The 25,832-nt window shown below is 50.5% G+C and overlaps 1 protein-coding gene across 2 annotated transcripts; it reads right to left on the bottom strand.

Moving 5' to 3' along the window:
- Window positions 1-9,498: 9,498 nt before the first annotated feature.
- On the bottom strand, window positions 9,499-25,832 carry LOC138847123 (zymogen granule membrane protein 16-like). 2 transcript variants are annotated; one of them, XM_070064873.1, is made up of 3 exons: window positions 25,625-25,832; window positions 10,687-10,819; window positions 9,499-9,911 (listed from the first exon to the last, which is right to left on the bottom strand). In XM_070064873.1, exons 1-3 carry the CDS (start codon window positions 25,677-25,679, stop codon window positions 9,554-9,556), a joined length of 546 nt encoding a protein of 181 aa, XP_069920974.1. In that variant the 5' UTR covers window positions 25,680-25,832; the 3' UTR covers window positions 9,499-9,553. The 2 variants fall into 2 exon arrangements, with proteins under 2 accessions (XP_069920974.1, XP_069920973.1); XM_070064872.1 differs by lacking the exon at window positions 25,625-25,832 and adding an exon at window positions 10,961-11,177.

Raw genomic sequence — 25,832 nt, 5'->3', positions numbered from 1 at the left:
TTTAAAACATTGTTTACAGAATTTTCTATAAGTTAAATGTTAATGCCAAAATTACACTAACCTAAAGTTGAAGTCTGATCTTCTGTTATAACAATGGGATTTTTTAAAATGTGTACTAATGTTAGTAATTATCCGGAAATGGTCTCAATTGTAAATCTTAAAATCTGTTGTTGCAAAAACTGTAACGTCTCTTTTTAACACTACTGTCTGTTAAGTTATGATTGATAAAAAGTATTAAGTCTTAAAAAGTTATGTTAAATATTATGATCAGATCTGGTCTAAAAGTGTTAAAATCGCCCTGACTAAATGTTAAGGAATTCTATTTTGACCAGATACTCTAAGTTCTCTTGGCACCTTTAACAGACTTTCTGAAAATCAAAGTTCTAAATTCTCTGGACTTTTGGTATCTCCAGAGGGCCCCTGGAGATGTCAAAAGATATGTCTCTCATCTTGCAGAGATAATAACCAATCAGGCTGTTTAGATTAAAAGTGGTGCCAAGATGTGAAATGATGCTAAACTTCAGTTATAAACGTGTTTCTTTCTAGCTGTTCCAGTCTCTGGCTCAGAAGCCAGATCCTTTAAAGAAAGACTGACAAAGTCTAAGAAGCATCCCATGGTCATGATTTGCATCACCTCAATGTCCAAACCTTAAGCTTTGGCAGATGGATGTTACCCATTTTTCTGAATTTGGTAAACTAAAATACATGCATGTCTCTTTAGATACATGTTCAGGTTTTGTTTTTGCCACCCCGCAATGCGGCGAGGCTGCCAAACATCTCTCATTGCCTTCAGGCCTTTGCTGTTCTAGGAACCCCTATACAGATAAAAACTAATAATGGCCCAGCGTATACTTCCAACTCTTTTAAGCACTTCTGTACTAACTTCCACATCTCTCATCACCGGGATTCCTTATAATCCCCAGGGACAAGGTATTGTGGAACGAGCACATGCCACATTAAAAAATTATTTACAAAAAATAAAAAAGGGGGAATACGGGACCATGGCATATTCCCCACAAAAATGGCTATCCCATGCTCTTTTCATTTTAAATTTCCTAATACTGGATAATCAAGGGAAAACTGCAGCTGATCGTCACTGGCATCCTGAAACCAAAAGACAACAAGTCTATGAAGTGGAAAGACCCTCTAACTGCTCAATGGTATGGACCTGACCCTGTTTTAATATGGGGACGTGGACATGTTTCTATATTCTCGATGGTTACCTGAGCGACTGGTGCGGCAAACAGACAATGTCACAAAGCAGCCCCTCGATCTTCATTATGATAACATTGCTGATTGGGATCGTTACTGCAGCCATTATAACTGCCATTTCCATTGCAGCTGTGGGCGCTACAACAGTTGCTATAGCGCTCACAGGGACAGTTCAAACTGCTAATACCCTGAATAATTTAACGGCCTCCGTGGCTGCTGCTTTGGATACTCAGACATCCTTAAATGCACAAATAAAGGGAGGCTTGATGATTGTTAATCAGCGTGTGGATTTGGTACAGGAGCAGGTGGATACTCTCTGGCAGCTTGCTCAGCTAGGATATGAGTGGAAATTTTCAGGGTTGTGTGTGACCTCTGCTCAGTACGATAACATGACTCAGGCAGCAAATTACTCTAAACAGTTGTCTCAGATGCTCTTGCAGAATTGGTCCGCAGAATTTGACTACACCTTGAAGCAACTGTGCCTTGCCATGGTCACCATCAACTCCACATGTGTGGATGTCTCCTTCGCATCTGGATTGTCATCCTGGATCTGCACAGCTGTCTCCAACCTGAAGGAGTGGGCGGGACTTGGAGTTTTGACGGGGTTGCTGTTACTTGTTGTGTTATTTTGCCTGTGGTGTTTGTGCAGGATGAGGACAGCTCATCGGCGGGAATTGGCCATGATAGCTCAAGCCTTTTATGCCCTTGAGGCTGGACAATCGCCGCAAGCATGGCTGGCCTTCCTTGAATGCTAGGCATGGGTGCAGGGTGCGAGGCAAAGCACTGCAGAGGGAACGAGCCATTACGTTCTCTGGAAGGCAAGTCTGTCTGCATGTGGGTTGGCATCCCAGATCCCACCCCCGCGAAAAGGATGCTGTTCCAGGTGGATGCCTGGCAGTGGGGGACAGACCCCTACCTTCTCCTGTAATCCTTAGATGCCTGGTTCTAAAACAAAAAGGGGGAACTGTGGGGAGCCATTGCACCATGCCCTGAAGATGGCGCCGGCTCCTTTCTCCCGGAAGGACTGGCGAGAAACAAACAACTCCTAATAAGGAGATGGCTGAGCTCCCTTCTGGCTTCCGCATTGCTGTACCAATCAATCCTTGCCACTTGGCTGCTTTTGATTGGTGTGCTGATGGCTATAAGAGGGATGGGAGAGACAAGGAGGCGGAAGAAGAAGCTTGTTCAAGGTTCCTGAATAAACTGCTTGAAGAAGAGTTCGGGTTGTGTCTTCCTTGCTGGTCGAGGGACGCGACACTCTCTGCCACTCTTTCAAATAATACATAAATATATTTTTAATGGCCACCACATTGAGGATGGGACAGCCCAAAGCCAGGAGCCAGGCTTCTCTCTTAGGGTCTCGGACATGGGTGACAGGGTCCCAAATATTTGTTCCCTTGTCTGCCTCCTTCCGAGGCGTGTTCGAGGGAATTAGATGGGAAGCAGGTAGCTAGGACTCGAACCAGCACTTCAACTTACAGGATGCACTGCTAGAATCCAAAAGTTCTACTTTTGAAATTTATATTTATTAAATAAAATCTTCCTCTAAAAATAATAAAAGTAAAAAATTAAATAAAAAAATTTATAGGATGCTGGTGTAGCAGGTAGGCAGTTTAACCCGCTGTGCCACAATGCCAGTCCTCTCTTTGGCAATTTTAAAACGTGTTTATTTTCTTCTCCTTGAAAGGTAGAGTGACAGGGAGAGAGAGAGAGAGATGGGGATCTTCCATCCACGGTTTCGCTCTCCACGTGCCCGCACAGCCAGGCCTAGGCCAGGCTGAAGCCACAAGCCAGGGACTCTATCTGGGCTCCCACATGAGCAGCAGGGCCCAAGCACTTGTGCCATCATATGCTGCCTCCCAGGATGCATTAGGGGAGCTGGAGTGGAAGTGGAGCAGCTGGGAGTCCAACCGGGAACTCTGATGTGGGATGCAGGCATCCCAAGCGGTGGCTTAATCCGTTGCCCCAAACCCCTGCCCCCTGTTTTCCATTTAACCCAAGGGCCCGGCCTACTGCCCCTGAAAATGTCAAGGACGTTGCCTTAAACTTCACCCAGCCCCAGTGCTACAGGCTATGGAAGCCCAAAGGTCTTTGTGTTTTCAGTGTTTTGCTTGGCAAAGCAGCTGTATGCAGGAGCCAGTGCCATGCTGGCTGTTTCCAAGCTCCTCCAATCAGAACTTGCCCAACCTGCATCTCCACACACCAGCTGTCTGCTGCATCATCTATAAAATGCCCCCTGCACCCCCACACCATGGGGGAAGCAGCTTGGAACCCTCACATGCTCCTGCCTCCTTTGAGCCAATGACACAGCTCCTCTCTCAAAGGACCAGCAACACAGGTTGTGTTTCAACAAAGACAGCAGCGGAGCTACCTAGCTCAGAGCAACCTGAACTTGTCACGTGTGACAAGGAGTTCCAGGGAGTTCTTCTCAGGACTTTGCAAAAGTGACAGCAGAACTGGGAGGCCATGGCTGGCCATGTCACTGGGTCCTTGCTCTCTCCTCCCCTCCTGTGTGGCCTGCAAGCGACAAAGCAGCCTTTGCCCTCTTTTCGAGTCTTGGTGCAATCCAGACCCCATGGTGGGACTGAGCCTCCTTCACCTGTCAAAGACTAAATACAACAAGTTTAATCGAAAAGATGCTAACTGGCTTTTGTCTGTGATTCTAGAATCAGGCTGAACACTTGCGTGTATAAAATAGGACAGGTGTTCCTGTGGACCCGCTCCTACGCCCCTTTCCTGGTCCTTGTCCTCGGTCTAAGTCACCCCAGGTTAGGCAGGCACACACCACCCAGAAGCCTAACGCCGCTTCTCAGCTCCTCCTTTTACTGTCGGTTCGCTCGGTGAATTCACATAAGGACTGATCATGCCAGAATTCGGACGCATGTCATTGTCCCTCACTCGAGAGAGGTGACGCTGCGCAGACACCGTGTGGGCATACGGCCTTGACCTAATGAATCAAGGATGTCCCCCAGTAAGCACAGGAGAAATATAGTGAGTCTGTGAGTGATAAGAGCCTGTCACTCCAGGCTGCTGCCTCACAGGCAACAGTTGAAACTTAGGGAGAGAGAGCTCCAACAGTGAAAATGACAATGTAGCAAACAACCCAGCAATGCCTCCTCGACCACCCCCAAATATCCATGGGATGAACTTAGACGATCTCCAAGCAATAACCCATGCGAGGTCATCCCATCCGCACCCAGTGAGGATCCCCACGTTTGTGGCAGTCCCCAGGCACCCAGGCTCTCAGGACAGCTGCTAGACCCCATCCCACCCACATGTTTGCCATTAATCTCGAAGTGAACACAGAATTCAGTTCCTGGATTCCAACGCCTGTAAAAGGCTTCTGCTAACCTAACGCCGAGGATATGCTTGTGTCTTTCCAGAGCATGCGGGACAGCCCATTTGGGTACCAGCCAGAAACATCAAGCCTGCAACTCTCAGCCAAAAAGAACCAGCTGAACACGACTGAGAGTCTGCCTTGTTAGCGGATGCACCTGCCCTATCATCCTACCCTGAGAAAGTGCCCATAGCCACATCTGCTACTGCTTTATACCCCACTAGCTCTGGTCAGCCACTCAAAGGCCCACAGCCTGTGCGAGGTCACTCCATTCCTGATTACCATTGTTCCTCATTCCTATCCCTATCTGAGCAAGCACTCCTGTGCCTCCCGTTTTGAGCACTGGTTAGTCAACGATGGATAAGATCCCCTGGAAGACAACCTAAGAGAAGCACAGCCACGTGCAGAGACCACATGGAAACGGGGTCAACAATGGTCTGGCCAAGAATCATGCCTCCTGTTGCTCAAAAATAAACGAAAAGGAAGAAATGTGGTGGAAAGAGAAGGTCATGCCAAGATGGCCGCAGGCAACGGAAACTGCCTGACAACAGGCTGTGATTTGGATGGCTTCGGAAACAACATGACAATGGAGCCTGACAGACAACAGGCTATGATTGGATGGCTTGGTTTTAGAAACTGCCTGGCAGCAGGCTGTGATTGGTTAGGGCATAGACCACCCCTTGACCAGATTGGCTGCCTTGGCTCTATAAGCTGCAGTACCAACTGATAAATGAGTCTTCTAGCTGCTCACCTTTGGCCTGCTTTCACCCACACCTGGGGTCTGTGTGGTGACTCCATGCCTCTTGCCCCCACCACCATCCTCCTCTCAGAATGGATCCACAGCAACATCACAGTCCCCAGAGCTATGATGACCAGCTTATTTTTGTCTCTCTAGACACAAACTTCTTGAAATAGCCCTCGCCTCTGTGAATCCTCACCTCCCATTCATTCCTTAGCAAATTGCAGCCTGATTCAGCTGATTCCTGCAGGCCACTGAAGCTGTGCTTGTCAAGATAATGAATGACCTCCTCACGGCCACCATGGAAGAAACGGAGATCTTTCTTTTTCTTATTATCATGGCATTAGCCACTGCTTGGAATTTCTCTCTTGCCTTCTCCTTGCCTCCCATACCACTCCATTCCCTAGTTCTTTTTTCCCTATTTATTGATTTGAAATGTAGACAGAGAAGGAGAGAGATCTTCCATCCATTGGTTCACTCCCCAGATGCCTACAACAGCTGGGGCTGGGCCAGCATAAAGCCAGGAGCCAGGAGCTCCATCCAAGATGGGTAGCAGGAACTCAATCACTTGAGCCATTATCAGAGGCAGGGAGCTGGACCAGAAGGAGTGTAGCCAGGACTCCAACGGACACTCCAGTATGGGATGCAGTGTGGTGCCTTAACCTGCTGTGCCGCAACATTAACCTCCCTTCTATAGTTCTGTAACTGCCTCCTCTTTGTACCAACCACCACTGGTGTTTCCCAGTTCGCTTCCTCCTGCCTTGCTCCTTTTCTATACCTGTTGCTTTCCTGAATGGCTTCTTCCACACCCAGCACATGAACTTCACTGTAGCACTTGAACTTCACTATTTATGTGCTGATGACCTCTGAGTCAGCTGTATTCCCAAACTCTGTCCTTTGTAACCCTAGGGGTGAACCTGAAGGGCATTATGCTAAGGGAAATCAGGCATAGAGAGACAAATACATACCACATCCCACTTAGGTGTAGAATCTAAGAAATACCAACTCAGAATTTGAGAGCAGGGTGGCCGTCAGCAGGGGCCAGAGTAATGACACAGTGGGCTAAGCGGCTTCCCGTATCAGAGGCTGATCTGAGTCCCAGCTGCTCCAGTTCTGATCCAGCTTCCTGCTGATGCACCTGGGGAAGCAGTAGAGGGTGGCCTAACTGCTTGGGTCCCTGCTACCTTCGTGGGAGGCCTAGATGAGATTCTAGGCTCCTGATTACAGCCTGGACCAGCCCCAGCAATTGTAGCTGTATGGGATGTAAATCAGTGGATGGAAGATCTCTCCCTGTCTCTCCCTCTCTCTGTCATTCTGCCTTTCAAATAAATAATCTTTACAAATAAAAGTGGTAGTCATGAGAGGTTTGGCAGAACACTGGATGGAGAGAGGCAAGATGTTGATCAGAGCATACAAAGTTTCAGGTGAAAGGAAGAAGCAGCCTTTAGTGATCAATAGATCTCATGGAATGGTGACTTTCGTCAGAATTGCTAAAAGTAGATCGTAAATGTTCTCACCACAAATGAGTATGTAAGGCAATGGCTTTGTTATCAGCCTGACTTAATTCTTCCTCAGGTTCACACATGAGAACATGACTCTGCTGGGCTAAAGGGAGGCTGGGGAGACAACTCACGTTTTTTGTTTTTTTGTTGTTGCTGTTGTTGTTTTCTTCAGTATTCTGGAACTGGCGATGCTGGATGTACAAACCTTATAAATTTACTAAAAATCACTTGCACACTTGAAAAGGGTAAGATCTATGATATTTATAGCTCAAAAAGAATTCCAATGGCATAATATTCTGTGATGGAATTTGTGGTGGAATGAGAAGGCCATGCCTAGATGGCCACAGGCAACGGAAACTGCCTGGCAACACGCTGTGATTGGTTAGAGCATAGACCACCCCTTGACCAGATTGGCTGCCTTGGCTCTATAAGCTGATGTACCAACTGAAATAAATGAGTCTTCCAGCTGCTCGCATCTGGCCTGCTTTCACCCACACCTGGGGTCTGTGTAGTGACTCCACGCCTCTTGCCCCCACCATGATCCTCCTCTCAGAATGGATCCACAGCAACATCTGGCACCCAAGGAATTGTTATAAAAACATGCTAGTGGTGGGCTTCTTTTTATAGTGCTTGGGGTTTTTTTTTTTTAAATTTTTTCTAACAAAATTACGTGTCTATAGCTTCTCTTTGTCTAATTGGGAAGAAATATGTCTTTGACATTCCCTATGACACAAAGAAATCTATGGGAAGCAATATGTTACTGCCCACCACTACCACCAAAACCAAAAACTGCCAGTATTTCAGAGTCCTCGAAATTCTTCCCAAAGCCACTTTACATCCAAATTGACTCTATCCAGCCATCCTAATGATTCCCCTGAATTCTATCCAACAACTTGTACTTGGGGCAATCAAAGATGAAAATGTCTCTACTTTGGAATTTACTTTTGTAAAAAATTTATTTTCATGCTCTATGAAAGGCAGACAGAGATGTCCCATCCATTGGTTCACTCCCTAAATGCCCACGACAGGCAGGCTGGGCCAGACTGAAGCCAGGAGTCCAGAACTCAATGCAGGCCTCCCACATGGTTGGCATTAACAGGAAGCTGGACTCAAAAGTGGAGCCAGGCTGTGGAGTAGTGGGTAAAGCTGCCGCCTGCAGTGCTGGCATTCTGTATGGGCGCTGGTTGGAGTCCCGGCTACTCCACTTATGATCCAGCTCTCTGCTATGCCCTGGGAAAGCAGTAGAAGATGCTCCAAGTCCTTGGGTTCCTGTATCCACGTGGGAGACCCAGAAGAAGCTCCTGGATCCTGGATCCTGGCTTCAGATCAGCCCAGCTCTGGCCGTTGTAGCCATCTGGGAGTGAACCAGCAGATGGAAGACATCTTTCTTTCTCTCTCTGCCACTGGCTCTGCCTCTGCCTCTCTGTAACTCTCAAATAAATACATTTTTGAAAAGTCTTAAAAAACGAAAGTGGAGCCAGGCCTTGAACCCAGGCACTCAGATATGGGACGCAGCCCCTAGTGGCAACTTATCCACCATACTAAGTGCCTGCCACAGAATTTCCACTTTGGCTGTGGTGTTGGCCAAGTTCACACTGTTGAAATGGTGGGTCCATAAGGAGAGACTCTCCGATTTTTTTTTTATTTCTATTTTTTATTTTTGACAGGCAGAGTGGACAGTGAGGGAGAGAGACAGAGAGAAAGGTCTTCCTTTGCCATTGGTTCACCCTCCAATGGCAGCCGAGGCCCCTGCACTGCGGCCAGCGCACCCCACTGATCCGAAGGCAGGAGTCAGGTGCTTCTCCTGGTCTCCCATGGAAAGCAGGGCCCAAGGACTGGGGCCATCCTCCACTGCACTCCTTGGCCACAGCAGAGAGCTGGCCTGGAAGAGGGGCAACCGGGACAGAATCCGCCGCCTGACCGAGACTAGAACTCGGTGTGCCAGTGCCGTAAGCCGAGCATTAGCCTATTGAGCCAAAGCGCCGGCTCTGTTTTTATTCTCTGTTTGTTAGAGAGGTGGGAGTGGGGGCAGAAGCTGGAGGAGAACTCATCCGGCTCTCCCGTGTGGGTGGCACTTGAACCATCCTGAACCGTCCCTGCTGTCTCCCAGCAGCCACGTCAGCAGGAAGGTGGAGTCAGGAATGAAACCCACTCGCTCTAATACGGGACATGGGTGTGTCTTAGCCACGGGCTTCTCATCTGCCTGAGCGCCAGTTCCCAGAGGGCTAAGCAAGAGCACCAGGTTAGGGGTAAGACGAGGAAGAACTGGCCTGGGGAATGGGGTGGAGTCCTTAAGCACAAACTGGGGCGAAACTTCAGCAGGGAGATCGCATCTGGGACAGATGGGAGGACAGAGGTGCAGACCACCCACCTGCAGCTGAGCTCCAGGGAGGGGGGACAGCCTTTGGTCAGAGAAGCCAGCCCCTTCTCAGGGGGGAGGGCGCCAGAGAGGCTCACCTGGGGCTCGGCGGTGTGCCCCCGCTGAGCCTTCCCTTCAGAACTCCTGTTTGGACAGACATTCTCATGAGCTGACCCCGAAAAGAGTTGGTACAAACCAGCGTCACTCTCCTTGGACGTACGGAAGAGCCCAGGATTCTCAACACCTGTCTCCCTCGTGCTCCCACTCTTAGCAGCAGGTAGCCAGAGCTGAGAGTCACACCGCCCTCCAAGAGTGGGTCCCGCCTGCACACACCCACATGCACACCAGCTTTAGCCATGTCCTTTTATTGAGCCATTTGTATGGGAATGGTGATCAGGGAGTTGTCACACCCCACCACGGGGCCCTGCCACGGAGGAGGCGGGCTCAGCAGTTGCTGGGGTAGTTTCTGGGATGGTGTCCCAGTGCAGGCCAATGGCGCTGACGAATAAGCCAGCTCGGCCACTGATGAATCGGAGCACGGCGTCCAGGTCCAAGGGGACAGCGTTGAAGCTCACGCCTATGCCTTTCCCAAAGGACAGGATGCGACCGTAGTTGGTGAAAAAGTCCAGGGTCTTCAGATAGTTACCGTATGACCCAAAAACCTCGATCACTGACTCCCCTGGGTGCAGAAAGATCTCCTCCAGGTCTCCCAGGTTGCCACCCACGTAGTCGCTCCACACCTGGCCATAGCGCACCTGGAGACTGGGACGGGTGGGAGGGCAGGAACGGGGACACTGATTAGGTCATCAGAGTTCAGGACCGTTTGGCCTGCACGTGGAGTCCTCCAAACTGGACACTAGCATGAGCAGTCCCTGCTAGTTGCCCCAAAAGTGTAGGCCGGGTGAGCCCTGGAGGACCACACAAAGAACTTCAGCTCCTGGCCTGGCTGACAGCAGGTGCAGAGAAGGAAGGCAGCTTGCCCAGAGTCGCCCACACACAACACATGGCAGGCCTTGAATTTGGAGTCCAGCCTCCTACGATGCCCCTCCCCCATTCCCGCACTTGTGGAAGCAAAGGGATTTTCTAACAGCTGAGTGGCTCCCTTGTGGGAGAGGGAAGAGGCTTGTCCCTGCTGTCCCAGGAGGCAGATCCAGGATCAGCGGACACACTTTGGCTCTGCACGTGATAGAATTTTCCGACTAGCAATGGAGTGGGGACTGCTCAAGAGAGGCGTTGGGCAAAGTTGCAGGGCACCCAGCAGGGATATTGGAAAGAAACTTTAAACCGCAGAAGGCGGGTGGGCAGGGCTGGTCGACTTCCAGGCCCCTGAGAGTTAGTGGTTATTAATGATTTGCCACCATCAGGCATATTCGGGGAGGGAGGAGTCCAAAGGGCACAGATCTAGAAAACGAGTCCTCTCACAGCTATCCCCATATCCTGCCACACTAGGGACCTGTTGGTTGAGGCACAGGTGGCCCAGAGTGAAAGAGCACTTCCTGAGTTAGTAAGACCTTGGAGGAACACGGAAGAGCCTTACCCCACGATATTGAAGCTGTCAGCCCGGACACGGATGGCTGTGATGGGCCCTTCCAGCTGGAGGTCGGAGTGGGAGAATGGCTCCCCTCTTCCACTTCCGTACTCGCCACTGTAGGAGGAGGACCTGGCCTGGACTGCAGTGGAAAGAAAGGGGGGCTTGGAGGCAAGGACCTCCCAGTTCCCACCGCTCAGGGTCAGCCCTGCAAGACTTGGCCACCAGCCAAGCAGGGGCCCCTTCCCGCTACCCGCCACCAGAGTCCCAGCGGCTCACTTACTGGCACTGGCAGAGGCCGAGGCACAGAGAAGGCCCAGGAGCATGAAGGTCCACATCGTGAGGCTGCAGGGGGGAAGAAGAGAGCAGAGGGGGAGGTTTCGCCCTTTCCCTCTGGCCTCCGGGTGGCCTGACCCTTCAGCTCCCACCTAGCCAGACCCAGGCTCAAGGTGCACAGCACTGTCCACAGCCTGCAGTGCATCCTCCAGACCTGATGTTCCAGGGTCCAACTGTCACTGGCCCGCCCTTGGTCTGGCTGTAGCCACGCCCTCCTTTTCCCCTCCAAGCAGAAGGTCAGCACTTACTCTTGGCGAGCGCTGTCTCCTGACACAGCCAGGACGGGGACTTTCTGAATTAGGACTGGAGGATAGGCCTCAGCCTGGAGACGGCTGAATTTCCTGAACCCAGCATCAGAGCCAACACTGACAAGCTGGCCGCTGGAGTGCAGTAGGTGAGTCCTCCGCCCCTGGAGCCGCCATCCCATATGGGCACCGGTTCAAGTCCCGTCTGCTCCACTTCCGATCCAGCTCTCTGCTAGTGCCCTGGGAAGGCGGTGGAAGATGGCCCAAGCACTTGAGCCCCTGCACCCCCTTGGGAGACCTGGAAGAAGCTCCAGGCTCCTGGCTCAGATTGGCCCAGCTCTGGCCATTGCGGCCATGTGGGGGAGTGAACCAGCAGATGGGATCTTTGTCACGATTCTTTGTCCACCGACACACGCCTGGCCTTTCCCAGTCACCTGAGTGTCCCAGGTTCCTAGTCCTTCAACTGACAGCTGACACATCTCTGCACCTAAGATAGCTTCAACCCAGGTGCCCACTTCACTAACACTCCCTGCCACTCAATCCAGGCATCCCCTTCCCCAGACCAGATCAGATCTGAATCCCCACCCCCGTCAAAGGCAGACCCAGGAATCCCTAACACCTCTCACCTGGGAGCTTCAGGTGCAAGGTAACCCCTTAGAACCTTCCAGAACTTTTATACCAGCTCCTAGCACTCCCTCCTGCTCTTTTTTTTTTTTTTTTTTTCGACAGGCAGAGTGGACAGTGAGAGAGAGACAGAGAGAAATGTTTCCTTTGCCGTTGGTTCACCCTCCAATGGCGCTGATCCGATGGCAGGAGCCAGGTGCTTCTCCTGGTCTCCCATGGGGTGCAGGGCCCAAGCACTTGGGCCTTCCTCCATTGCACTCCCTGGGCACAGCAGAGAGCTGGCCTGGAAGAGGGCAACCGGGACAGAATCCGGCACCCCGACCAGAACTAGAATCCAGTGTGCCGGTGCCCCAAGGCGGAGGATTAGCCTAGTGAGCCGCGGTGCCGGCACTGTTTTTGTTTTTCTAACGTGAGGTGCAGAGAGAGAGAGAGAGAGAGAGAGAGAGAGAGAGAGAGAGAAACACTCTCATTCACTGGTTCACACACCCAAATGCTTGTAAAAGGATTTCGCACTCTGCCCTCAGAGCGTAGTGAGTTCCCAGGGTTTGTGCTGCCGTGGCGTCCAGGCTGCTCACCCCAGGAGCAGGGGCCCGGTTACCAGCCCTTCACCTGGTGGGACAGCTGGATGCAACCCACATGACTGACTCCACTGACCCCACTCCACACGGGCTGTGCACAGGGGCCGCGGTGCCCATCTGTCCTTCACAGCGTGGCCTCCAGGAACCATGCCTGCTGGAGCTAAACCCTCCAATTAGATCGCCCCATGGGAAACCTGCTTGGAGAATGCCCTGGCCCAATGACAGCTTTGGTCCTCTCTCTCTCTCTCTCTCTCTCTCTAGTTCTGCAGTCCCTCCCTGCTAACCTTCCCACTGGCCATACAAGTCACGTTACCTTCCCCCTCTGGAATCTTCAAGTATAATAATAAAAAAGCCCTTGTTTCTGTTATTTCATGCGTTTTCTTCAGCTGCCTCCTCCGTCTGACCCGACAGATGCCCCCTGGCCCCACGAACAGAAGCCTTGTCCTGCTTGAGGCTCTCCCGGGGAGTGGCTGTCTTGGCTGATGGCCACTCTCCAAAAACAGACTTCCAGACTACAATAGCGGGCGAAGCTGGTGGACATTCAAATCTGCCACCCACCCCAGGCCAGCCTGTTTCCTGTTAGTAAATACGTGACAACACCTGTGTCGCGTTATTTTAGGGGATGAAATGACATACAATAATATGACTGGGCAATTCTCGGAGACAATTGTGGAGGCATTCAGGGAGAAACCAGGAGATTTTTCACTGAGCTTCCTGTCCCTTGGGGACCATGTCCACTGGGCCTAGCCTCCTCTGGGCCTCTGGTTAGACAACATAGCCCAGAACCGTGACCTTGGGGGTTCCCATGCCCTCCATGAAGCTGTCCGACTAGAAAGGCCTGAGTCCACCCCCTCCCCCGTCTCCCCTCTCCCCACACCCATCAGGGAGACTTATTCTGGAAGCCTCCCCAAGAATTCCACACACAGAGAACACACGCTGAGAACAGCAGGGGCTTGGGCTGCGCGGGCTGCCGGCTCTCATTGCTGGTCTGTGAGGCTTGTTTGCTTGTCCGTCCTCCTTAAGTTAACTTCCTAAGAGCAGGCCCCATGAAGACTGCCGGTCGAGTCCTGGCGTACAGATACTCAGTAAATGTGGCTTGGAGTTATAGTTTCATTGGTAGCCAAAATGTCCTAAATTCACTTTAGCGCAGACAATGTATGTTTGTCTTGACTTTTTTTTTTTTTAATTTTTAATGTGTTCTTTATTTGAGAGGCAGAAAGAAAGGGAGTGAGAGCTCCAATCTGCTGGTTTACTCCCTACCTTTGAAGAGTTAAAATTGTATATGTGCGGATGTAAAAAGTTAAGCTTAAGCTTACAGGTTTAAACCTTCCTGGTGCAGCTGTGAAAATAAGACAGAGTAAAGTAGCACCTTGACAGTAGGGACTCCATTTTGGAGCACTTGAGACTGCATTCTGGGAAAGCAACCCCCCCACCGTGAGACTCTGGTCTGAAACTATGATCTCAACTAGTCGGACAATAGCAGTGCACTACATCACCCTTGGCAACGCACAAAAACCCCCTAGCATGATTGCTCAAGCTTAAAAGTAGAAAGGTTGCACCTGGGTTACCTGGGCTAATAATGAAGATGTGATTTGTCTATGTCTTCAAATCATAATTGCTGATTGTAAGATATTAGCAACCGCTTAGCAACTGTGTATTCTCCCCCCCTCTCCTGGTTTTGCGGTTTTTGCCTTTATAAACCCTAACCTTTGGTTATTCGGGGCTGCTCTGTTCATGATGATCAGACAGCCCCAGCATGCTGGATAATCAATAAAACTTCCCCGTGCTGTTTGCATAAGAGACGTGTCTCTTGGTGACGTTTTTCGGGTGGTCGACTCTGACACCTTCTTGCAACAGCTGGGCTGGACCAGGCTGAAGCTGGGAGCCAGGAAGAGAGAAAGTTCTTCCATCCAATAGTTCCCTCCCCAAGTAACCAGAATGGCTGAAGCTGGGCTGAGCTGAAGCCAGGAGCCAGGAGCTTCTTCTGGGTCTCCCACATGGGTGCAGGTGCCCAGACACTTGGGCCATCTTCCACTGCTTTCCCAGGCCATTAGCAGGGAGCTGGATTGGAAGTGGAGCAGACGGGACTTGAACTGGTACCTATATGGGATGTCAGCACTGACTGCAGGCAGAGGCTTAACCTAGTGTGCAGGGTCTGAGTCCACCCAAACGCGGATGGACTGGGTCCCAGGAAAGGCAAGTGCGCCACTCACCCGTTCCCCAGCCTCCCGATCCCGGAGACAATCAGACGCAGCGGGAAGTCGAGTCAAGCAGGAACTCGTTTATTGCACGCGTAGTAAAACCTTTTAAAGCACAAAACTGCACGATTATTGGGTCAGAGCATAAGGACCAACCAATTGCTTAAAAGGTCATTTTATGGGGCGATTTTTTACGGAACCAGCCATATGTCTGTAGACTTGTCATCAGTCGTCGTCATCTCTCCTGATGCTGCACGGCCAATCAGCTTTGGTGGTAAACAACCTCGGGTTCCACCCACCTTACTTCCTTTGGGCGCCATCTTTGGATTGCCTCGTGCGCCTAATATCGCTGCACTAGTAGGCCACAGTGCCGGCCCTGGAAGCTAGTGAAGGGTTAAAAAGTTAAAAGCTGCTCCCCCCCAACCTCCTCTGGTGAACTTTCCTGACTTGTTAGACTTGCTCTGCATAGCCATTAGTCAGTAAATTACCCCAATGTGAGCGTAACCTCAGTTTCACCTAAGTGAGATAGAAGAAGTCACCATATATCTCTGCCTCCTGGACCCCTGACTCCACCAGGTGTCCCTTATCGCCATTCGGCTGCATTCCTAGGTATCATCAAGGCAGTTCCTGCAATCTTGTGTGGCCCTCCCTTTTGGCAATAGGAGGCTTTTTGATACTCCCTGTGTTCATAAATCAACTGATTGTAAAATCACTTAACTTGTGTCAATTGTTTACTCTATACCACGGTCTGCCCTACGCAATGATTGATTTTCTTTGTTTAAACGTGTATAAAAACCCCAACCCAAGACTATTCGAGGCCGCTCGCCTGTACTGGGACGGGGGCCCCGACATGTCGGAACATCAATAAACTTTACCCTTTGTTAATTACATGAGAGAAGGTCTCTTGGAGCGTTTTTGGGGTGGCAAGAGCAATTCAACTCTAATTCAACTGTAACATATGGAGGTTCCACCGAGATGGCTCTGCTGCCCACGGACGTCTCCAACGGACATCTCTCGGGGTAAGTAAAGGCGCCTAAAGGATAGGGACTCTGTGCACGTGCATTTCTGTTTCTGTATCTGGTTCAGGCCTGAAGCGGTTTCGGGCTGGCACGGTAGACGTTGGGCTGGCAGACGTGCCCGGAAGCCACAACGCTACAGCCTCGAGGGACGCCTCGGGAGGACCGGGAGACTGAGGACGCTCAGCGAAACTCCCATCTGGAATTCCCGCGGTCGGGAATTTGGTGCCAGCATCAGTATTCATCCTTTTCTTTCAGGTTTTACTTCTATTGCATAAACTGTTTTCAGACTCACATTTTGTATTGCCGGCATTGTCACAGGGCTCTGATGCGGTTCCAGAGTCTGTGTTTGTAGGTCTTTGTGTGTGGCATTGTCGCGAGACTCTGAAGTGGTCCCAGAGTCTGCATTTGTAGGTTCTGAAGTGGTTCCGGAACTTGCATTCGTATCTGTGTCTGTGTGTCAGTGTGGTTCTCGGACCCCATCTGGGACTCTGTAGGGGGGCAGGCTCCCCACCTCTGTAGGAACGAAGCGGGTCGCTCCGCAGGCGTGAGGCCGATGTTCCATTTTTGTCTTTTTTGTTTTGTTCAGTGCCTTTTTGTGAGTCTCTTTGGTGTTTGTTTTTGGCTATTTGTATTTGCCTTTCTGAAATTCAGACAATGGGACGGATTTAGACAACTCTTAGAAAGGGAGACTAACCACCCTTTGTTCTGCAGATTGGCCTACCTTTGAAGTAGGGTGGGCGCCTGAGGGCACCCTTGACATCCTGGTCTGGCAAGATCTGGTAAAAACTCCCTTTCCTGGTTAAAGCCTCTTTTACTCCCTCAGAAACAACCTTCAAAAAAAGATTTTAGTCGTCCAGGACCGTCCCAGCAAAGCAGATAAAACAAAGTAAGACTTCAGCCTCGGCGCCGCTCTATTCTGTTTTACAGGGCGACTCTGAAGATTTGATTTTCCCTCCTCCCTACCAGCCGCCCGGCCCTGGCTGTGGGGCCGGCAGCGGGGGCCACAGGAGAGGGTACGAGAAGCAGCTCCCCAGGGGCCAGCAGATCCCTCCACTCCCCCTTCACAGGCAGCAGGGAAACCCCTGCTGTGCCATTAGCAAGTGCTGAAACCCCCTGTGTGTTCAAACAAAGCTGGCCCTTTGAGCCTCAACCTGCAGGACTCAGCTGGGGCCCAGGAATGGCAGGCGGAGGATGGGAAGGCGGGCCTCCTGACTTATTCCTCAGGACCCTAACTCCCCGAGCCATACCCGTCCCCCCAGACTGACTTCCCATGGCCGACCAAATGGGGCAAATGGATGGATCTCCTGGACTTCAGGACCCGGTAAGTCACCCTGGGGCACTCAGTACTCAGGCCCGCCTTTGTGCGGAAGGGGGGCTTCTGTTGCCCCTCTACCAGGGACCTGCCTGGTGTCTGCAATGGAAAAGAGCGTGTGTGTGGTGTAAAAGTGTTTGTGGCTCCACGGCCCTGCAGCTACAGAGTCTAAATGGGCCGTAACCTGCAGCTCCATGTTCACCAGGCGGGCGAAGCAATCTCACTCCGGATCAGTGCCTGTTCCGGAGGTCTTTATCTCTTGTTTTGTACAACCAAGGGGGACACATTATGGGAAAATTCCATTCAGAACCAACTGTTCTAAACTATATAATAAAAACTTTAAAAATGTTGTCTTAATTTAAAAATTGTTAACAGGTTATTCCAAAATGTAAATGGGTTTTTATCAGCTCTTTTCTGTGCTGCTGTCCCTGACTTATCTGATGAGAGTGTTCACCTGTCTTGAAGGTTTCATGTTTTATTATTTGTAGTACTGAGACTACGTTGTTTATCTGTTTTTAATGTTTGAGTAATTACCCAACTGATCAAAAATGTACTAATTTTGGCTAAATGGTTTGACTCTGACAGCTTAAATTCTAAACCGAAGGCTGGCGCCCTTGCTCACTAGGCTAATCCTCTGCCTTGCACCTTGCAGCGCCAGCACACCGGGTGTCCCAGTTGCCCCTCTTCCAGGCCAGCTCTCTGCTGTGGCCAGGGAGTGCAGTGGAGGATGGCCCAAGTGCTTGGGCCCTGCACCCCATGGGAGACCAGGAGAAGCACCTGGCTCCTGCCATCGGATCAGCGCAGTGTGCCGGCCGCGGCGGCCATTGGAGGGTGAACCAACGGCAAAAGGAAGACCTTTCTCTCTGTCTCTCTCTCTCACTGTCCACTCTGCCTGTCAAAAAAAAAAAAAAAAAATTCTAAACCGAGTCTTCCAACTTTGGGCTTCCAGTCGGATCCCTGGAACTCTCAAAGGATGAGACTCTAATTTGTTAAAGTAACAGCTGCTTGAGTCAATTCAGGTTATGTGAAATGTATTAAAATGTTGTAAACGGTGTCAGACCTATGCTGTATTCATGTTTTTGCTTTCCAGCTAGAGTGGTCTTATGAAAATGAGAGTAAATTCTGTGTATACAGGCCTTTATGTTGTTAACTAAAGTAAGCCAGTACAGTTTGGTTCAGAGAATTGAGTTAATGCAAAAGCCCTTGGGTTTGCCCGGTGGCTCCCTTGCTCAGTTGTACATGTCCTTGATATGCTTTAAACTTGTTTCTTTTCAAAGTTGTAAACATGCACTAGTGTCCCTGTTGCTGCTCAGGTGTTACCCTCATGTTACTTAAAGGCATGGGAAATGGAGTTTTGACTTTAATTCAGATAATGGTGTGGTAGTCATTAATAACTCAGTGTTTTAAGTCATCTAGGCATCGGTGCTAAGTAAAACTTGGGAAAATGTATTACGTGTACTTTTAGCATCTCAAATTCGATAAGAGAGACTGAGTTTGTTAGCATGTATTCTCAAAGGTTGTCCATACATGACAATTCAAGACTATGTAAAAGTAACTACGGGTGTAAAGTTTCAGAAGGTGTGAGCAAGTCATGAAAAGTTTTCAAATGTTTACGATTTTAAAATATTGTTTACGAGTTTTCTTTAAGTTGAGTGCTAATGCCAAAATTACACTGACCTAAAGTTGAAGTCTGATCTTCTGTTATAACAATGGGGTTTTTAAAAAATGTGCACTAATGTTGGTAAATATCTGGAAATGGTCTCAATCGTAAATCTTAAATCTGTTTTTGCAAAAACTGTAACGTCTCTTTTTAACAATGTCTGCTTAATCGGTTGCTCTGCCATTTCTAAAGTTAGGTCGTGTAAGCTCTTTTTGACTCTGTTAAATAATTCTGAGTTATGTGATGACTTTGTGTGCTAACTCTTATGTTCAAGGTTTTTTTTATTTCTGGTTTATTCGACAACAAGAGACCTAGAATTCATGTTCTGCCAAAGTAATCTATTGTGTACTCTACTGTCTCTGTTAAGTTCAGACTGATGAAAAGCATTGTTACATATCATTATGATCAGGTCTGGTCTAAAAGTGTTAAAATCACCCTGACTAATGAATGGCTGTCATTTCAGGAATTAAGGAATTCTATTTTGACCAGATACTCTAAGTTCTCTTGGCACCTTTAACAGACTTTCTGAAAATCAAAGTTCTAAATTCTCTGGACTTTTGGTATCTCCAGAGGGCTCCTAGAGATGTCAAAAGATAGATCTCTCATCTTGCAGAGATAATAACCAATCAGGCTGTTTAGATTAAAAGTGGTACCAAGATGTGAAATGATGCTAAACTTCAGTTATAAATTGTGGGGAGCAACTTGGACTAGACTAAGTTACTGGAATTAAGACTTATTCTATGCATCTGCTCTCCCACAATATGGCGCTGGGAGAGGAGTAAACAACTTTTACACAGCTGCCTCCAGTTCGACCAATAACCTGCAGGAGCTGATCCTGCTCCTGATTGGAGGAGAGCGGCGTACTCGGCGTGTGGGTAGCAGAGTTGGGATTGGTGGAAGAGGACTATAAAGGAGGAGAGAGCCAACATGCACCAGGAATACTTGAGGAACATCTGAGCAGCCCCTGAGCCAGCCGGCCGGCGGTGTGCCGCTCCCCCGCGGAAGTGGGGAAAATGGCAGGGGGGCCCGCCCCTCAATGGAGGTGGAGGGACGGCAGCAAACCCGGGGAGGGCCAAGCAGACAAGAGAACAGAGCGGGGTCCTGTGTAGTTCCTCTGCGAAAAGCGGGAGCGACAATGAATGTCTTTCTTTCTAGCTGCTCCAGTCTCTGGCTCAGCAGCCAAATCCTTTAAACAGGGGCTGACACAGTCTCCGTCCAGCTAACGCTGAACAACCAGGCATTGCTAGTTCAAATGTGGATCAAACAGAGGTCTAGCCAAAAGGGAGAAAGTGTTCCAAAAGAGACTTAGAGCCAACAGGGGATGGTTATGCGGCAGATGCTAGAGCACTGGGTTCCAGGAGCCCAAGAAAACTCTAGTGTCCACAGCTACACGGTGAAAGCCCGGAAGCCCAAAACCTAAACTTATGGGTTACACGGTAAGACTAGTTAAACCCGGAAACCCAGACCCATAGCCCACTGGCTACATGGTAAATATCCAGAAGCCAAGGGATGGCAGAGACCTCTGCCACAATTTCTCCTCTCTAAGTCAGGCTATGCAGTAAGCACTGGTCAAATGCCAGTTAAATCTGAAAGCCCAGGAAGTCAGGCTAGAGACCCGACTCGCTGCCTCACTTCTCCTCTTTTCTCTTCCAGAAGGGAAGTTACTACTGTTCTGCAGGACTCTCCACTGTGATGTACGGTTTGATCCCCAGACCTGATGTAAGAGATGACTGACCTTTTCTGTAATAATGCCTGGCCACAGTATAGGGCCCCCAAACAGCATAGCCAGAAAAAGAGGTTAAACTATGAACTGATGTGACAGCTAGATCGATTTTTCGGTGTACGCGGTAAATGGGCAGAACTCCCCTTTTAAACCAAACTGAGGGATAGATAGGAAGTTGCACTGATGACCTCAAAGTATGCAAGCAGGTCACCACAGTTGATCTTACCTAAAGGGTCATAGTTCTCCTCATGGGCGCGGTCTTAACTCGCAGGAAAATACTAAGTGTCAGAATTTGCCCATGACCATAGTTTTTTAGCTCACCCTGATATTAAAGAAATCTCCAAAAATCAGGGTTGGGTTGAGCACCCCCTTGACTGACATCATAGAGGCTGCCTATTTGGTCTACTTTATTAGAGACCAGGAGAACGAGGAGCAAGCAAGCAGCAGAGGATGGGCAACAGGCCAATCCATGGCTGCTTTACACAGTGATCTGCCGTCAAGGAGACCCAGCAAGGCCAGTGCACCCCAAACAGCACCTGTTGCTGATATGAGGAGCCAGGGCATTGGGCAAGCAGGTGTCATGACAGCAAATGCCTTCTGTCAGCGCTGCCAAGAGCAAGGCCACTGGACACGGAACTGCCCTGGGTGTCGAAGGACTCCTGGTTCAGAACCACAGACCCTGTGGCCCTGAGCTAAAAAGCCTTTGGCTCTGCCCAGCCTCCGCCCAGCTTCCAGCTCCAGCCACTGCTATTGAGGGGATGGCCTAGGGTCAGTGAAACACAAGTTGCCTATTTCTATGAGCCTCCTATTCAGCTCTCCTCCTAGTCCAGCCATGTAATGCAAGTCAACAGGGGGCCTCCCTTAAAGGGGATTTGCATCTCTTGCAATTCTCTTCCAGCACCCCATGGATAGGTCTGGGCCTCACACACCCAGCCAGGCCTTAAAAGTCTATCCAATAGCATTAAGCTTAGAAAGCCCTCCCTGCCAGTTCCTAAACACAGGGCTTTCAGTAACAGCTAACTCAGATAGTCCTGCACCTATTTGGACAGGTCCTCACTGAGGACTTAAAGGGCCTATCTCTTAAGGGGGGTGCACAATAATCCATAATGTAGATGGTTAAATGTAAATGATTTGTTAGTCTGTCTCCTTTCCCAGCCTGAGACTCTAGTCTTGTACATTGGTTTAACTTCCTAGCAAAACTAGCTACTAGGTATCCAGAGGAAAACAAAGCATTGCTAGTCCATTAGAGTGTTAATTATTGAACCCTTATCCTCACCCCTGGGGAGAGAAAACCTGCCCCAGAGAGGATATGGGCCATGCAGCAAATTCCTACTCCTGCAAACTTCAGGCAGTCCCAGTTTTCTCTATCAGGTTCCCAGATACAGGAAAACAGCACAGTTCCTAAACCAGGCTCTCGATAGGCAGCCAAAGCAGAGCCCCCTCCTTTGGGGGAAAGAGCAAACCACAGCCTTTGCTCAACTAAAGGATGCTATGACTAAAGCCCTGTGCTAGGACTGCCAAACCCAGAGAGACCCTCCCAGCTGCACATCACTGGGAGGAAGGGAGGCACCTTAGGAGGGTTAACTCAGGATCTGGGACCTGTTAAGCAACCTGTGGGCTACTTTTCTAAAACCTTAGACATGGTTGCACAAGGATAGCCTCACTGCCTAAAGACAATGGCAGCGGCTGCCTTGCTGACAGAGGAGGTATCTAGAATTACAGTGGGACAAGACATCGCCCTTTATACCCCACACCAAATAAATTCTCTATTAGAGTAAAAGGGCTCTCACTGGCTCACAGATCGCAGAATACTAAAATATCAGGTTCTCCTTCTAAAAAACCCTCAGGTAAAAATAAGGCATTGCTCTACTCAAACCCAGGGGGAAAGTGGTCCCCTCCACTCCTCTGCTGAGACTATAGACTTGATCTATGCCAGCAGAAGGGACCTAAAAGACAGCCCCCTGACTAACACACATGAAGTTTGGTTCAAGATGGAAGCAGCTTTGTCAGACGGGACCTGCTTCTCTGGGTATGCAACAGTTACGGCATGGCACGTTATTGAAGCGTGCTCTGCCCCCAGGAACTTTTGCTCAGTTAGCAAACTGATTGCCTTAACCAGAGCTCTAGATCACACAGGGGATTTGTAAGGCACCTTCACTCTGCATGGAGACCTCAGACTTCTGGTAAGGTAGAAAGAGCCAACCAGGCTCTATGGAAAACATCACAAGGATAAAAATGTGTGCTTGGTAAGTAAGGTTTAGAAGGAAAGAGTGTTCTTGGCAAGAAGGGTTAAAAAGGAAAGAGCTTTTTAAATAAGGAAAGGACATGGTTGTAAGAATCCTGATGGCTAGTTTACTCTAGACTGGAATGGAAATGATGGCATGTTTCAAGTAAGTTGAAGAGGGTATGTGGAAGTCACAAAAGGTTATGAAAGAAAGAAATTGGACATGCTAAGTGCTGTTCTGGGGGGGTGTCTGTGCCATGTTCTAGGAAGAATGTTGTCTCTGGGTCAATCAGACTGGACAGGTACAAATCCAAATTCGTACTTTTCCTGGACAAAGCCAAGCAGCTCCAGGACCAGGCCAAGCAGGGCTGGGATTTGTGGCCTGACATCTGGTCATGGAAATCCTGGCTATTTCTTCTCCTTGGCGCAATAACTTCTGTAATCTTGATGCTTCTCCTTGCACCGTGTTTTTGGGTTTTTTTTGTTTTTGTTTGTTTGTTTGTTTTGTTTTGTCTTTTTTTTGACAGGGAGAGTGGACAGTGAGGGAGAGAGACAGAGAGAAAGGTCTTCTTTTGCCATTGGTTCACCCTCCAATTGCAGCCGAGGTCGGTGCACTGCGGTCGGCGCACCACACTGATCCGAAGGCAGGAGTCAGGTACTTCTCCTGGTCTCCCATGGGGTGCAGGGCCCAAGGTTTGGGCCATCCTCCACTGCACTCCCTGGCCACAGCAGTGAGCTGGCCTGGAAGAGGGGCAACCGGGACAGAATCCTGCGCCCCGACCGGGACTAGAACTCAGTGTGCCGGCGCCATAAGCGGAGCATTAGCCTATGAGCCACGGCGCCGGCTCCGTTTTTATTTTCTGTATGTTAGAGAGGTGGGAGTGGGGGCAGAAGCTGGAGGAGAACTCAACCGGCACTCCGTGTGGGTGGCACTTGAACCATCCTGAACCGTCCCTGCTGCCTCCCAGGAGCCACGTCAGCAGGAAGGTGGAGTCAGGAATGAAACCCACTCGCTCTAATACAGGACATGGGTGTGTCTCAGCCACGGGCTTCTCATCTGCCTGAGCGCCAGTTCCCAGAGGGCTAAGCAAGAGCACCAGGTTAGGGGTAAAGACGAGGAAGAACTGGCCTGGGGAATGGGGTGGAGTCCTTAAGCACAAACTGGGGCGAAACTTCAGCAGGGAGATCGCATCTGGGACAGATGGGAGGACAGAGGTGCAGGCCACCCACCTGCAGCTGAGCTCCAGGGAGAGGGGACAGCCTTTGGTCAGAGAAGCCAGCCCCTTCTCAGGGGGGAGGGCGCCAGAGAGGCTCACCTGGGGCTCGGCGGTGTGCCCCCGCTGAGCCTTCCCTTCAGAACTCCTGTTTGGACAGACATTCTCATGAGCTGACCCCGAAAAGAGTTGGTACAAACCAGCGTCACTCTCCTTGGACGTACGGAAGAGCCCAGGATTCTCAACACCTGTCTCCCTCGTGCTCCCACTCTTAGCAGCAGGTAGCCAGAGCTGAGAGTCACACCGCCCTCCAAGAGTGGGTCCCGCCTGCACACACCCACATGCACACCAGCTTTTGCCATGTCCTTTTATTGAGCCATTTGTATGGGAATGGTGATCAGGGAGTTCTCACACCCCACCACGGGGCCCTGCCACGGAGGAGGCGGGCTCAGCAGTCGCTGGGGCAGTTTCTGGGGTAGTTGTCCCAGTGTAGGCCACTGGCGGTGATGAATAAGCCAGCTGGGCCATTGATGAATCAGAGCACGGTGTTTGGGTCCAAGGGAACAGCATACAACATTATGCCTGTGTCTTTCCCAAAGGAAAGGAAGCGACCCTTGTCAGTCACAAAGTTCAGCGTCTTCAGATAGTTACCGTATGACCCAGACACCCGGATCACTGACTCCCCTGCGTGCAGAAAGATCTCCTCCAGGTCTCCCAGCTTGCCACCCACGTAGTCGCGCCACACCTGGCCATAGCGCACCTGGAGACTGGGGTGGGTGGGAGGGCAGGAACAAGGACACTGATTAGGTCATCAGAGTTCAGGACCTTTTGACCTGCACGTGGAGTCCTCCAAACTGGACGCTAGCATGAGCAGTCCCTGCTAGTTGCCCCAAAAGTGTAGGCCGGGTGAGCCCTGGAGGACCACACAAAGAACTTCAGCTCCTGGCCTGGCTGACAGCAGGTGCAGAGAAGGAAGGCAGCTTGCCCAGAGTTGCCCACATACCGCAAATGGCAGGCCTTGAATTTGGAGTCCAGCTTCCTACAATGCCCCACCCTATTCCCGCACTTGTGGAAGCAAAGGGATTTTCTAACAGCTGAGTGGCTCCCTTGTGGGAGAGGGAAGAGGCTTGTCCCTGCTGTCCCAGGAGGCAGATCCAGGATCAGGGGACACACTTTGGCTCTGCACGTGATAGAATTTTCCGACTAGCAATGGAGTGGGGACTGCTCAAGAGAGGCGTTGAGCAAAGTTGCAGGGCACCCAGCAGGGATATTGGAAAGAAACTTTAAACCGCAGAAGGCGGGTGGGCTGGGCTGGTCGACTTCCAGGCCCCTGAGAGTTAGTGGTTATTAATGATTTGCCACCACCAGGCATATTCGGGGAAGGAGGAGTCCAAAGGGTACGGTTCTGGAAGCCGAGTCCTTTCACAGCTATCCCCATATCCTGCCTCACTAGGGACCTGTTGGTTGAGTCACAGGTGGCCCAGAGTGAAAGAGCACTTCCTGAGTTCTAAGACCTTGGAGGAACACGGAAGAGCCTTACCCCACGATATTGAAGCTGTTGACCCGGACACGGATGGCTGTGATGGGCCCTTCCAGCTGGAGGCCGGAGTGGGAGAATGGCTCCCCTCCTCCACTTCCATACTCGCCACTGTAGGAGGAGGACCTGGCCTGGACTGCAGTGGAAAGAAAGGGGGGCTTGGAGGCAAGGACCTCCCAGATCCCACCGCTCAGGGGCCGCCCTGCAAGCCTTGGCCACCAGCTGAGCAGGGGCCCCTTCCCGCCACCCACCCCCAGAGTCCCAGCGGCTCACTTACTGGCACTGGAAGAGGCCGAGGCACAGAGAAGGCCCAGGAGCATGAAGGTCCACATCGCCAGGCTGCAGGGGGGAAGAAGAGACGAGGGGGGAGGTTCCTCCTTTCCCTCTGGCCTCCGGGTGGCCTGACCCTTCAGCTCCCACCTAGCCAGACCCAGGCTCAAGGTGCACAGCACTGTCCACAGCCTGCAGCCATCCTCCAGACCTGG

This window comes from Oryctolagus cuniculus, chromosome 19, assembly GCF_964237555.1.
Source record: "Oryctolagus cuniculus chromosome 19, mOryCun1.1, whole genome shotgun sequence".
NCBI lineage: Eukaryota > Metazoa > Chordata > Mammalia > Lagomorpha > Leporidae > Oryctolagus > Oryctolagus cuniculus.
This window is presented reverse-complemented; position numbering and strand designations above follow the sequence as displayed.

Bases quoted from the DNA above. Each gene is read 5' to 3' on its own strand.
- LOC138847123 (XM_070064873.1), bottom strand. From the start codon at position 25,679: ATGTGGACCTTCATGCTCCTGGGCCTTCTCTGTGCCTCGGCCTCTTCC. The intron at 10,820-25,624 runs GTAAGTGAGCCG...TTTCCACTGCAG, and splicing joins CTCGGCCTCTTCCAGTGCCA to TCCAGGCCAGGTCCTCCTCC. The intron at 9,912-10,686 runs GTAAGGCTCTTC...CACCCGTCCCAG, and splicing joins GACAGCTTCAATATCGTGGG to TCTCCAGGTGCGCTATGGCC.